This window comes from Ursus arctos, unplaced genomic scaffold (genome assembly GCF_023065955.2).
Source record: "Ursus arctos isolate Adak ecotype North America unplaced genomic scaffold, UrsArc2.0 scaffold_6, whole genome shotgun sequence".
Taxonomy (NCBI): Eukaryota; Metazoa; Chordata; class Mammalia; order Carnivora; family Ursidae; genus Ursus; species Ursus arctos.
The window spans coordinates 61535185-61549161 of NW_026623078.1; the positions used below are offsets into that span (position 1 = coordinate 61535185).

At 33.4% G+C, this 13977-nt stretch overlaps 1 protein-coding gene across 3 annotated transcripts in view; it reads right to left on the reverse strand.

The window, feature by feature from the left end:
* Window positions 1–1565: 1565 nt before the first annotated feature.
* CSMD3 (CUB and Sushi multiple domains 3) overlaps window positions 1566–13977 on the reverse strand; it is a 1143082-nt gene continuing 1130670 nt past the window's right edge. For all 3 annotated transcript variants that reach the window (XM_026495547.4, XM_026495546.4, XM_026495545.4), the window contains 5 exons: window positions 12283–12441; window positions 10177–10289; window positions 7766–7853; window positions 5503–5638; window positions 1566–1824 (listed from right to left, as the gene is read on the reverse strand). In XM_026495547.4, the coding sequence (XP_026351332.2) occupies window positions 1665–1824; window positions 5503–5638; window positions 7766–7853; window positions 10177–10289; window positions 12283–12441 (656 nt within the window). In that variant the 3' untranslated portion in view covers window positions 1566–1664. The remainder of the gene's footprint in view (window positions 1825–5502; window positions 5639–7765; window positions 7854–10176; window positions 10290–12282; window positions 12442–13977) is intronic.

Below are 13977 nucleotides of genomic sequence, written 5' to 3' on the forward strand. Positions count from 1 at the left end.
ATCATTGTTATTGCAGTCATTTGAATAAACAAGAATAAATAACTGATGGCATAAAATTTAAAACAGCATCCTGTCAGTAGAGTACAATGTTGAGAAAATTGTATGAATTTCCAAAACAATGTATCTCAAAGTGGTTTACAAGAAATTCACTAAATGTTGTAGAGATAGATCCAAGCAGCGCTTCCGGGTGCAATGATTTCTCTTAGGCACTCTGTCTCATGATACAAAAAGTCGAGACTGTTTACAGAGTTCCATATTTGAGAGGGACAACAACAAAGAGTTCACACTGGGTACACAGTTTATCCAATGAAGTAAAACATGCTAGAAAAGGAAGACAATGGCCTATTAAATCAATATGCTGGCACTGCTGTGAAACAGCTGTAAATGAGCCACCAATAACCTGCAAATGTGAATCTTAATTTGATGATGAAAGAAACCTGTCATATCTGAAACCTGCTTCTTAAGAATAAGAGTATAGGAAGTTTAAAATACATGAAAATTTGGAAAATCTATGACTTTAGGAAATAAATTTATATTGGTGATTTGAAAGTGTAAATTTTTTTGCAATCATTGTATTTATGGACTGGTCCAAAATGTATGTCTAACTCACTGTTAGATAAAAGTTGAAAACTTAAAATCTTACATTTCTAACTCATTGTTGATAAAAGTTCAAAACGATGTGAAATAAATTTGGAGGCTCAAATGGAAGGAAAATAGGATATATCATAGACTAAACACAGTAGATTAATAGGTTCTATTTGGTCTTTCAAAAACTTTGGAAAGTGTGGTAAAGGATGGTAAGTTTGGTGTCTCAGATAACTGCAAAATCATCATTATTATAGATAATTTTTGCCAGCTACAGTGGTTTCTGGGTGACAAAACAGATTGAAGCAAGGTGTTAAACACTGCCCCATGGCTTACGGGATAATATTGGTTACAACATAATGAGGGAAATTGGGAGAAGAGCGCAAAGATCTTGCCATTTGCAGAAACTGTGACAACCAGTCCAAAAAAAGAATAGCAATATGATACTGAAGAACAAATACCAGAAAGAGTCAAATCAGAGCAGGCAGTCTTATCTCTTCTGTGGCATAAATTAGCTCATAAACACTGCAGGGCATGACTCAATCTGAAATAACCATAGAAATCAGGAAGCCAATGACTCAATTAACAAGAATGGATAGCGGATAGAGTGGTGTGAAATACAGACTCATGGGTATGATGTAGCTCATGACAGTTAAAGAGAAGTCAGTGATCTATTGACTCTTGTAAGTATAGCTCTTATTTTCTACCCTATATCTTTTTTTTTTTAAACCCAGTCCCTCTAATATACTTTATAAAGCACAGAAATACTGATAGTGGATGCTCCTCCAATATATGCAAATAAGTTTATGTTTTAGAATAATCTCCTTTTTAAAAAAAGCAAATAAACTGTGAGTAAGCACTCTCAGAGTGCAGCCAAATTTCTGTAAAACTCTCCATGGTAAACATGAAGAAGAATTATGGTCCAGTTTATGAAAAAACACTCTTCTCTATCATTCCTCAGGAAAAGGTGACCCAGCAAGTCCTGAAAAGTGTGCTTTAATTTGTTTAGCAGTGAACTAAATGTGCACTGTTTTGTGTGTCGATTTCCAAGCTTCTGAAGAAGGCAAAGAGTTGCCGAGTTATACCATTGTGCAGACCGTGTTCAAGTTGGGATCGAATCGTACTGCCTTCCCTTCCACTGATTTTGCGTTGGTATCATACATGGGGTTTTCAAAAGCTGCTTGGCCATTGTTATTTTCATGAACTGAACATCCTGTATACTGTGTTTTGGGTGCAGTCCTGTTGATGAGAACATTGATTAGCTATGTGTTAACGTTCTTCCAGAAACAGCAGAGTAAGGCTCAAACGTAATACACTTGAGTTATCACTATTAATGCATAATGTAACTTCAAAATATTAACTGAGAAATCATAAGCTCAACACATCAAATTTGAACAATTTACCAGTCACTCTTAAACCCTGAGTGGCTTTTATTATTTACATATAATACATATTAATGTACAGTATCAATATAAGTAATACAAGTATAAATAAATGTATTATGGCTCTTTTCATAAATTTAAAATTTCTGATGCAATAATAAATAATCATTATGAATTTGCATGTACAATAGAAATAAATTATGGCGATGATAAAATTTAAATCTCATTACTATCCATCCATCCATCCATCCATCCATCCATTCATTCATTAATTCTTCAAATATTAACTGAGCATCTGTTATGTGGCAGGCATGGTCTTAGGCATTGGATATAGAAAGTTTTTTTTAAAGAAAATACAAGGAAGGCATTGCTCTCATGGAGCTCATAATGTAATGACAGAAAATAATTAATAAATAAATATTTGTTAAATAAGTTAATATAAAATAAAAATACATAAAACAAGAAAAATAGATAATAATTGTTCTGGTGAAAAGGAAAGCTATTGATATGACAGGAAGTAAGAGGGACCCACTTTAGGAGCAGTAATAAGGAAAAGCATCTCTGAGGAGGTAAAGGTAAAATATAATCTGAGACTTGAAGGACAAGAAGGAAACTGTTCTGCATTAATGAAAATGAATTTCAGAATAAGCAGACAACTAACACTGACTCCTAATTTGGGAAGGTACTTGGAGTACCCCAAAAACATAAATACTCCATTTTCTTAAAAAAGATATACACTAGAACAGTAAATTCAAAATGTCAAAGAAGAAATGATTATACTGATAATTAAGTCATGAAAATAGTTTCCAAAAAGTTACTGATAACTGAATATTTGGTGTTACTTAACGAGACACACGGATTCTAGGCTGGCTAGTATAACTTGCTGATCTTGAATCTTTCATCCTTTTTTTATTTCTCTCTCCTTTGACAAATCTTATTTCTAGTTTTCCACATCCTACTGCATAATTTGCTGACATTCATTATGGTATAAGGCAGAATTGCTCCTACCTCTTTCTGAGACCTAATTCCTAAAATAGATATATCTTAAACTAGATGTTTCTCAACTCCTTTGTTTACACCAAACACCACAAATTTCAACTATTTTATCATATTTTGTACTTGCTATTATATTATTTTACTATCCTTAATGCAGTTTCTAATTTTTTCTCTGTACTAAAAATTGTTAGGTGATTTGTATGGCAATAAATTTTGTTAGAGCTATCTTAAGTTTCTTTCAATGGCATCACCTATAAAGTTATATTGCTTACAGCCAGGTGCATAATTCTCATGGACAGTATGTGCCTTTTTTCTAACTAGATTCACAATAAAAACCAGAAGCAACATCATTTTCTTCTAATTAAGTAAGAATCGTGAAGATATAAAGAAATGTTATAAATAATATTGAACAACAGCTTTAAGGAAAATAATAGCAAGTTTCAGAAAAGTTTACAACATCAACAAAAATTACCTTGAAATGAATTAAACTTTCAAATATAAGAGCTAAATCTATTAAACTCTTTGGAGAAAACATACAGGTAAATCTGATCTTGATTCATGACCTTGAATCTGGCAATAGTTTCTTAGATATGACACTCCAAGCACAAGTAACAAAAGAAAATAGATAAATTGGACTTTATCAAAATGAGAAACTTTTATACATCAAATGACACTACCAAGAGAGTGAAAATACAACCCATAAAAAGGAAGAAATATCTGCAAACCACATATGTGCTAAGGGTCTAGTCTCCAAAATATATAAAGAACTCTTACAATTCAACAACAAGACAAATGGCCCAATTTAAAAATGGGCAAATACTTGACTAGGCATTTCTTCAAAGGAAAAGGGCCAAGAAGTACTGAAAAGATGCTCAATGTCATTGGTAATTAGGGAAATGCAAATCAAAACTACAATGAGATACCACTTCACATACACATCAGGATGACAATAATAAAAAAGAAAGAAAGATAAAACAGAAAATAACAAGTGCCGTCATGGATGTGGAGGCGGTGGAACAGTCATGCATTGCTGGTGGGAATATAATACGGTGCAGTTGCTCTGCAAAGCAGTTTGGTATTTCCCCAGTAAGTTAAATGCATGATTACCATAAAACCCAGCAATTCTATTTTGGGGAATATACCCAAAAGAATTGAGAAGGTGTCCAAACAAACACTTGCACAAGTGTATATATCAGCACTACTCACAAGAGCCAAAATGCAGGAACAATCCAAACGCACATCCACTGATAAATGGACATATTTAAACAGAACACATTCAAACACAATGGAGTATTATTCAGACATATAAAGAAATGGAGTACTAATAAATGCTATAACATGGAAGAAACTTGAAAACATTATGTTAAGTATAAGAGACCAGATATAAAATAGTACATAGTACATGATTCCACTTCTATGAAATACCCAGAATAGGCAAACAAACACAGACAGAAAGCAGATTAGCAGTTGCCTAGGGCAGGAGTGGGAGGAATGGGGGATGACAGATTAATAGGCACAGAGTTTCCTTTGAGGATGATGGAAATATTCTGGACCTGGCAGTGGGGGTTCCAGGACACTGTGAATATACTAAATGCCACTGAACCGCACACCTAGGATGGTTTAAATGGTTTTATGCTATGAATATTTTACAAAGTAGTTTTTAAAGAAAGATCAGAATAGTTTGCTTTATAAATAAACTTAGTGATGATTTTTTATCATTAATAAAATCTGATATTGACAAGGCCTAAGCAGCTGCTAATATTCAATTATTACAAATTCATGTAATATTAAATAAATCATTCTTAGATAATCTAGGCTGAAATTTATAATAAAAATAACAGTTTTGAGAAAAATACATAGGTAATAATATTCATTTAACTATCCAGTTACCTATATATTTTTTTCTTGATAAAAGATAGTCCCAGATAGCGGACAACTTGGGATGGTGTAAGGGACATAATAACCAAGGACAAACTAATAATATGTATAATTATATAGTTGATATATCAGAAATATAACATATTAATTGCATAATCTTCTAAAAGCAGCAGAAAAAAGGGAGAAGATCAAAGGATTTTACCATCTGTCTGCCTGGGTAAAATTGGTCAGCATTGTCATGTGAACTAAAGGGGTTTGGACACAAGCTTCTTCCTAGTTCCCTAAATAAATCTGGCAGCAGGTGTCACCTCTTCGATTTAAACCTTAACCTGGATTTTGTATCTCTAAAGTCTCATTATGGATAACGCAAAACTAACGGATACAATTAAGTATGTACCAAGAAACTGACAGGCAAAAGTAGTAAGGGTTAAGTTGAATGTTTGTGCAAATTAACAGAGCCATTTTTGTTTTATCATGCTGGGGTGGTGGGAAGCAGGCAGGGGAAATAAGGCTTTTTAACAACTGTTGCAATATCTGGCACACATTGTTTTCAACAACCCAGAAAAAAAATGGAAGTTAAGATTTGAACTAGAGTAGTAAAAAAAAGAACATGAAATCGAAGATGTTGGAAACGTTTTATAGGTGAAATCAATAAACTTACCTTTGTTTATAAAGATAAAATCCAAATCCTGCAAATATAAGTGCAAAAAAAGGCACAAGAATAGCAATGGCCACGGAACTACTGTTTGTACCATGAGGCTGATTTGAAGAATTTGAGCCTTCTGACGTGTTGAGTCCTATAAATAAGAAAAAAAAAATCAACTTTATTTTATCACAATTGATTTTTATTTTTATGAACCAATCATTTTCTTTCTTTCTCAAGATATCTACTTGGAAATGTACATAGGAAACAAAAGTAATTCATGAAACACCTTCAACTCCTTTCCATACAAGTTTGTACAGTGCCTTCTATGTATAAGACATTTTTCCAGGAAAGAATACAGAATAAAAAATGAGCAGAGTCTCTGAACTGAGGAGTTTATACAATTGTGGGAAAAATACCAGGACACAAATAAGTGTAGACATCAAGCATGAATTAATGATCAATGTGCTTTAGGAAGAGAAAGAGTAATTCCATCTTGTGGTATGTAAGGATGCATTCCGGAGAATATACAATATGAGCTTGGCTTTGAAGAATCAGTAGAACAGTGGAGGGGGGAGGAAGGCAGGACCATCATGAGCCTAGAAACAGGAAGGTGAGGGGCATATTTGGAAGATGTGACAAGTGCTGGGTGTAGCTGTGTGGAAAGGATGTAGAGGTAAGTATGTATCAGTGTGGTAGGAGGGAGTATGCCATATGGTACAACTATGGCCAGACCCTGAAAAGCCATAAACACCATACTAAAGACAAACTTATCACCTACCTGCGGTGAGGGACAACTGAGGGTGTTTAGAAATAAAAGCCCCTGTGACAAGATACACAATTTGGAACAGTGACTAGGGTGGGATGGCCTTGAGGGAACTGGGACTGGAAGCAAGAGCACTTCAAAGATCATAGCAACAACCTAGATAAAAATGGAAATTGATCTGTATCCTAGAGACTAGGAAGAGCATGAAAAAGTAGATGTAGGGGAACATTTTGTAGTTAAAAATCAACAGAACCTGTTCGTGAGGATAAGAGGTGAGAGGGCACAGGATGAGAAGAGCTCTACTTGAAGATGAGTAAATGGCAAAGACATTAGCAAAATTAGGAAATGAGAAGAATCAGGTTTGTTAACGTGTTGGGGGTAGGATAGGGGAAGAGAAAATAACGGACAGGTTGTTTTTTGTGTTTTGCTTTTATTTGCCCCAGAAAGAAACAGCTCCTTCTTTTTTTTTTTTTTTTTTTTTTTACAGGTTCTGTTTTAGACATGCAGCGTTTGAGATGCTTTTGGGAACAGTTTGCTTAAACATCTTGCATTAAATTATACGACTGTGTTAATGTACTGTATTAACGAATGTTTTATCTGGTTTTCAAAACTAACACAATTTTAGACAAGACTTTATCTGAAATGACATCTTATTATTATTGTTCACTTAGAGAAAGCTAATTTCCCTTTTTGATAAATAGTTATATTCAACTAAGTCACACCTCAGTCCAGGTTAAAAGTTAATACCTATTCTCTACCTTAGTTTTCCAGGGACTCAGATTATTTATGTAAAAGTTCAAAGTAATGGAATTTTTAAGATAAATATCAAATAGTAGTTTTTAGAGCCTGAATTTATACTTTATATATCGATACCACAATATAATAATGGGAGACAATATACCTTAGGAAAATTATATACCAAAAGCTATGTTAATAATTATATTCAAGCAAGACCATTAAATGTCTGTATACATTTTAGAAGAGTTGGGGAGAAAAATGACAAAACCCCCTGCTTCCTCCTATAGGAAATTTACATATCTGAATAGCGCAAAGCCCCTAAAAGGGGTCCATTCCTCAAAGTTATTTTCCCTTTCCAGACCATATGAAGTTTTTAAAGTGCCACTATATTTTTGAAAGAGAAAGAAAGTTGCAATAATATTCACACTGAAGAGAAGTACTGCAATTCTCATGAGATAAAATAAAATAATTTATAGTTTAATATTTTCTTTTATGTCTGCATCACTTTTTCTCCTTTTTACTTGCTAAGGGCAAGACACTGTGTCATATTTATTAGAAATATGACAACAGTCAAGCACTGTACAGGGCTAGTACATAGAGAATCAATATTTTGAAGAATGCGATTATTTAAAAGGCTATCAAATGTATCAATGTATAATCCTGACAATGCAAAATTCAAAATGTAGGCAGTGTGCCTAATGTACAGAATCCACTGTATTTTCTTATGATGTATAGAATAATAAAGGAACTACATGAAAATGAAAATGAATACATTACCTAGTCTTTGTAGTCCAAATTGCCCATAATCTTTGCCCTGAATAAATCCTTGAAATACATAAGTAGCTCCATCAGGCTCAGCAGAAACCTAAAAATATTTATAAGGTTGATTAAATCTGAAGATTGGACAGAGCTATATTTTCCCAGCCTTAATAAATATTCAGTTTTACTCTTAAATGAACGTTATGCAGAGTTCCTAACTCTGTATCTTCCTATGTAAAACAAAGCACATTGTGCAAATTTGCCATCATTATAAGCAAAATCAGAATTTTCATTTTTAAGTAATTAGGATATTAGAAAAAAGGGGATTGGTTATCAATGATATATAGAGATTTCTCTTAAGCTAAGATACCTACTGTCATAAAAGGGCAATGATATGATGAAACAGAATAAAGCAAATGATCAGTTAAAAATTAAAATATAATAAAACTGTACTTTGTAGATTTGATTACTGTTTAGCATGCATGCACTCCTTCTCCCCCTCCCACCAATCTTCATAGGAATAATGTACTTTCCACCTCACTGGGTTTAGTCCCGTGACTTGCTTTGGCCAATGGAATGTGGGTGGAATTAACAATAAGTCAATTCTAAGCCTAGGCCTTAAGAGGCATGTTTCCCATTATAAGAAGTGAAAGAAGCCAGTCACAAAAGACCACACATTATATGATTCCATAAATATGAACATCCAAAACACAGAAATCCACAGAAACAGAAAATAGATCTGTGGTTGCTTCAGGTTAGGGTGGAGATGAGGCGTGGATGGGTAAGGTGATGATAGCTAAAGGGTGTGGAGTTTCTTTTTGAAGTGACAGAAATATTCTAAAATCAACTGTGGTGATGGTTACACACTTGTAAATATACTAAAAACCACTGAACTGTACACTTTAAATGGGTGAATTATAAGGTATATGAATTATATCTCAATAGAGAGTGCTTAAAACGTTACCCCTCAGAGCTTCTGACCTCTGACAAGAGGATATGCTCTGAGTAGCTGATGCCGCTCCAGCCTGGGCCCCAGAATAACACACCTGGTGCAGACCCAAACTTGCTACCACAGCCTCAGGTGGAACAACCACAACTAACCCCACATACATGAGAAAGAATAACATACGTCTTTGACCCTGAGATGTTGTGGTTGTATCTAATGCTATAAACGCTGACTACAACATGTATCTTGCATGTGTATAAAATCCTATATTTAAAAAATACTTTACATGCATAGTGTGATTTGATCTTATAAATAAAACAAAAATAGATATATTTCAGTGTTCCTGGGAACTAGTATTGTGAATTTGCTCTGAAGTTTGTTTTAATTAGTTACCTAAGTCCTGTACATTATTGTAAAAGTTGCAAAAGACCTTGAATCCTCATCCTAAAAAGCAAACTATCATATTGATCCATACATAGCAGGCTGGGTTGTCAGAAGAAGTGATTTATTCCTAATTATCAAACATCATACTCCGGTCAGGGTCATTTTTAAAAATGAAATGCTCCTAAAAAGAAGAGATCAAACTCTAATATTTAAATGAATGAATTCATTTTGTTTGCTCCCTAGATAAAATAATACAATTATACGATTTGAGTGCACTGAAGACATGAGTTAGCTTCCAACTCCACAAATAATGGCAGAGATAAAGAAATAAACATTTTTTTTCTCCTCAGGCACTAAACTTACTGAAGCCTATGACCTACTCTCTTCTTTCCCACTAGGTTTTCTTTGCAAAAGAACACCTGTTACTTGTGAGGATGTAGTCAGAGCTCTCCTGTTCGTTTTTTAGGAAAGACTCTGGGGGAATGTGTGAATAGATTTGTTGCTTGCAACTGCCAATTTAGAAATTCCATTCACGTAAGTGGCTGAATACGACAGGGTGATTCCACAGTGAAGCTATGGTAACTATTTTCCACATGAAGTAATTCACGTAACTTCCTTTTCATATGCAACTTTATAAACTATTCTAAATATTTTGTAAAATATTCTAAATCTGTTAAATTTAGAGAAAAAAGTTTAAATGTATTTCTGATGTATTTTGTAAATAGGCTACATATGTCTTAAACAGTGGATCCAGACAAAAATGAATTACATGTTATCCAGATTTATTTATCATGGTACTGACCATAGACAAAATACATTTTATGAAACCAGTAAAAAACTATATGGCTCTCATACATGTAAATACTACAAAAGTAAGGAAGATTCATCAGAATCCAGTAATCCTAGGTTTAACATTCTAGATTACTAAGCATTTACACTGAATCTTTTTTTTTCAAAATAATTTACCCATAATAGTAATCTTGCCATTTTGTATGTACATGTCTGTTCATAACTAGCTAAATTCAGAAAATTACTTTTTCTGGCATCTTAATGATGGGTTATTAAAATTAGCAGCAAACATTTAAACAACTATACTTACAAAGCCATCCATGGCCCAATTGTCCTCCTTCATTTTCTTCACAGAAGCATGAGTTGGTACTTTAATAAAGTAGATATGTAACATCAGGCGAGCTTCCTGGCTTTTATACACCCCTGTAAAATGTAAGGACATTTTAGTCTACTAATTTTGTAAATAGTTATGCTTCATTGTATTATCTTTAACTCCTTAAATACGCCATGTAATATATGTCATAGGAAAAGAAATCAAACAAGGCCAAGTCAAGACCAGCTTCATCCATAATGCTTTCTACAAATTCTTGCAAAATATGTTAATCTCTCAGCTGAAATTCTCAACTTAAATCTTAATTGTGGGGTTAAATTACCTATGCTATTAAAATTAAGTATTATTGGTCTTATTAAAATCATTCTATGATATTGCAAACAAAATAACTTCTTCCCCCAATGAAATTTAAAATCTTCAAAGATATAAATCAAGTGTTAAAACTCCTGATGTTTTTCTTAATAATGAACTGGGTGCCAACCTTGTGAACGACTATTCTAGGTGTTACTGGACCAGGAAAGATAACAAATTATTTATGTTTGTTTTTCTATATTTGTAGGAATTTACTTTGAAATTTTTCTGGATTAGATTAAGTATACATTTATTTTGTGCAGACTCATAGAAAATAAAGAAAAAAAGATTATATCTCAAAGTTAGGTAAATAGTAGTCACAGTTTAAATGAATTTATTTTGTTAATATAAAGCTTCTTTCAATTTATATCACTGTAACTGTATATAGTTTTTAAAATATAGTACATATTAGCTTCCAACACTTTAACTTTGGGCTTAATGGAGAATCATTCAATAATACAAAATGATGTTTGATCCTTTTCTTAAAATTTATAAAATCAATAAATATGTTATCTTCCATTTCATTTATACAACTAATTATTTTATTACTAATAATTATTTAGGATATATACATAACCAAGAAGTTTGCCTACTTGCTTGCTTATTTAATTATTTGTTTGTTTGTTTGTTTAAGAGAGGGAGACAGAGGGTGGGGGAGGGCCTGAGAGAGAGGGAAAGGGAGAATCCCAAGCAGGCTCCACACCCAGCAGGGAGCCGGCATTGGGCTCAATCTCATGACCCTGGGATCATGACCTGAGCCAAAATCAAGAGTGGGATGCCTAATCGACTGAGCCATCCAATAGCCCCAACAGGCAGGAAGTTTAAAAAATATATTTCATATCTGCAATATCAGTATTTTAAAAATATTTTTTAAATTAGAGCAATAATTCAAATTCATTACTTGGATAATATTCACTGAGGCCTATTTTGTTCCAGATGCTTTTCTAACTTCTGAGATATAGTGATGAACTCGAAGGCAAAGAGCTTTCCTCTTAGAACTTATATTGTTGGAGTACGGACAAATAAATAAAGCTATATTATGTCCTGTAATACCATATTATACCATACTATAAATAGTGAAAAGAAGAAAGGGAAACAGGGTAAGAGTGTCTAAGACTAAGAGTGTGTCCGTGTTTGTAATGAGAATTTTATTTTAGACAGGATCATTGGAAGTACTGTTGATGAGATGACATATGAGAAAACATCTGAATGTCAGAAAAAACAGAAGATTATGAGGCAAATGTGCACTAGATGAAGGACACAGAAGCTTGAGAAGGCTGAGAAGGTGGATAGGGCTCTGGGTCCCTTACGCTTCTCTAAAGAAGGTTGCTCTACCTTTTCTGTCTTCAATTATGGTATCCACCTAAATATTCTCATTTGAAGAAATGATTTTGTGTTCATTAAACAGGTTGTAAGTCATTGATCTGGTCTCTTTGGTGTTATGAGAATACAGAAAGATTTAGTTATTCAAATCAAAGGTTCTTTTCAATTTCATGATGTCTCATTCTAGCGACATCAAAATATTCATGAGTGAGCTTATTTCAGAATCAGTTTTTCCTTTGTGTAGCAATATTCATGTATTAATCAAAAAATCAGAAAGCCTTATTTCTGAATAAATTATGAATGTCTTTAAAATGTAACAAATATTTCACAGTATAAAAAACACTAATAAAAATGATGAAATGATGGAAGTGAAGGCATGAAGGCATTGTTTGCTGTTCTTTAACATGATACCTGAAAGCAGCAGTTCCATGTTGCTATTGCTGAGTGTTGCATTGACTCTCCCAGTGGAAGCATTGAAACTGGTAACTGTCAAGGTCATGGGTTGTTTCCTTCCTTTGAAATTGTAAGAGCCTTTCCATATATAATTTTGGGCAAACACATCATCAGGAACTGTGAAAAGATCAAATACACACATTAATTTTATGGTGCCCTGTAAATATAAACATTAAAAAGTAGATTAATGAATATTAGTTTATTGAATAATGGAATTGTGCTAAACACACAATAATGTGAAATGTGTATTATAAAGTGAATTCTTCATATACATGTTTCAAGTTTTTTGGTATAAACCAAAATTGCAATAACCTATATTTGCACTCATACCCGAGTCATCAAAGATAGATAACACCAATTAAAGACATAAGGCGTATATTCAGAACCAGCTAAACATCAAATTTACTTATATTTGGTCTCCTCCAGTAACACCTTTCTTTCAGAAGGAAAATAAAATGATTTTACTGAGCCAAGTCAGTCTATATACAAGTCCCAAGAGGCCTGCTTTTCTCCTGGCAGTATGAGTAGATTTATAAGAGGAAGGGCATAGAGTTAAACCCACCTCTTGCAGAATAGCACTTAAAGACTGTTTGGAGGGATGCTCCTTTGTCCTCTTTACAGAATACTGAGTTCAGTTATTCCAATAATAGATGCTCCTGAGGAAGAACAGGGCTCCACCATATTGACAGCTTTGAATTTACAAGTATTTTTAGAAATAAAGGAATTGCCCTAGAATTGGCCAACTCTCATGGGAGAGAGATGAATTGTGGTAGAATCAAATAATATTCTAAATGTTATAAATTCTCATCTAAAGAAGGAATGCTCTTTATTTTAGATATAGCCAAATAGGACATTATATTTATATAAATTAGTTATGTAATTTATAGTTATATAAGTCAAATATGGCAAAGTCTACTCGGATCCTGAAAAAAGGCTAAGAGAAGCTCCCATTAATCCTATACATCACAATAAAGCACATCCCCAAAAAGCAGCTATTCCAAAGAGCTATGCCTATTTGTGCAAATGAGTCAATAACAGAATAAGGGAAAGCCTTTTATCCCTAACAAGTTATTGACAATTTGGCACCTGGTCTTCACTACGACATCACACTTCTTATTGTCCATATCATAGAGACTGGGGTTACAGTCCCTGAATTCTACTCAGCAAACCAAAATAGCAAAACTACTGTAGACCTAAAATACATGAAATATAAAATATGCTCAAGAGTTGAGTTTTTACTGAATATTTCAACACATGATGTTTTCTTCTATGATAATTCAAAAGCAATATAGCTGAAAGTGTTAGGACTACCAGCACTGGAGTTAGGCTCCTAGTATTTAAGTCCCTCCTCTGCAATCTATAAACTGTGTGGTTTTGCATAAATTACTTAACTCTCTAAACCTGAACTTCCTCCTAATTAAAATGAGGTTACCTTAGAGTTGTTAGGAAGATTAAATGAGATAAGGAAAGTGAAGGGTTTAGCTAAGTGTTAGCTGCTACCATTACTACTACTGCTGCTGCTATTATGCAGATAAAATAAGAAAACTGCATATTAGAGCTTACTACATAATTGCTAATAAAATAGATATTTAGCAGACATGTAGTTAGTAAAATGAATGATCCATAGTTCTGGCTCTGTGACCTTTGCCAAGT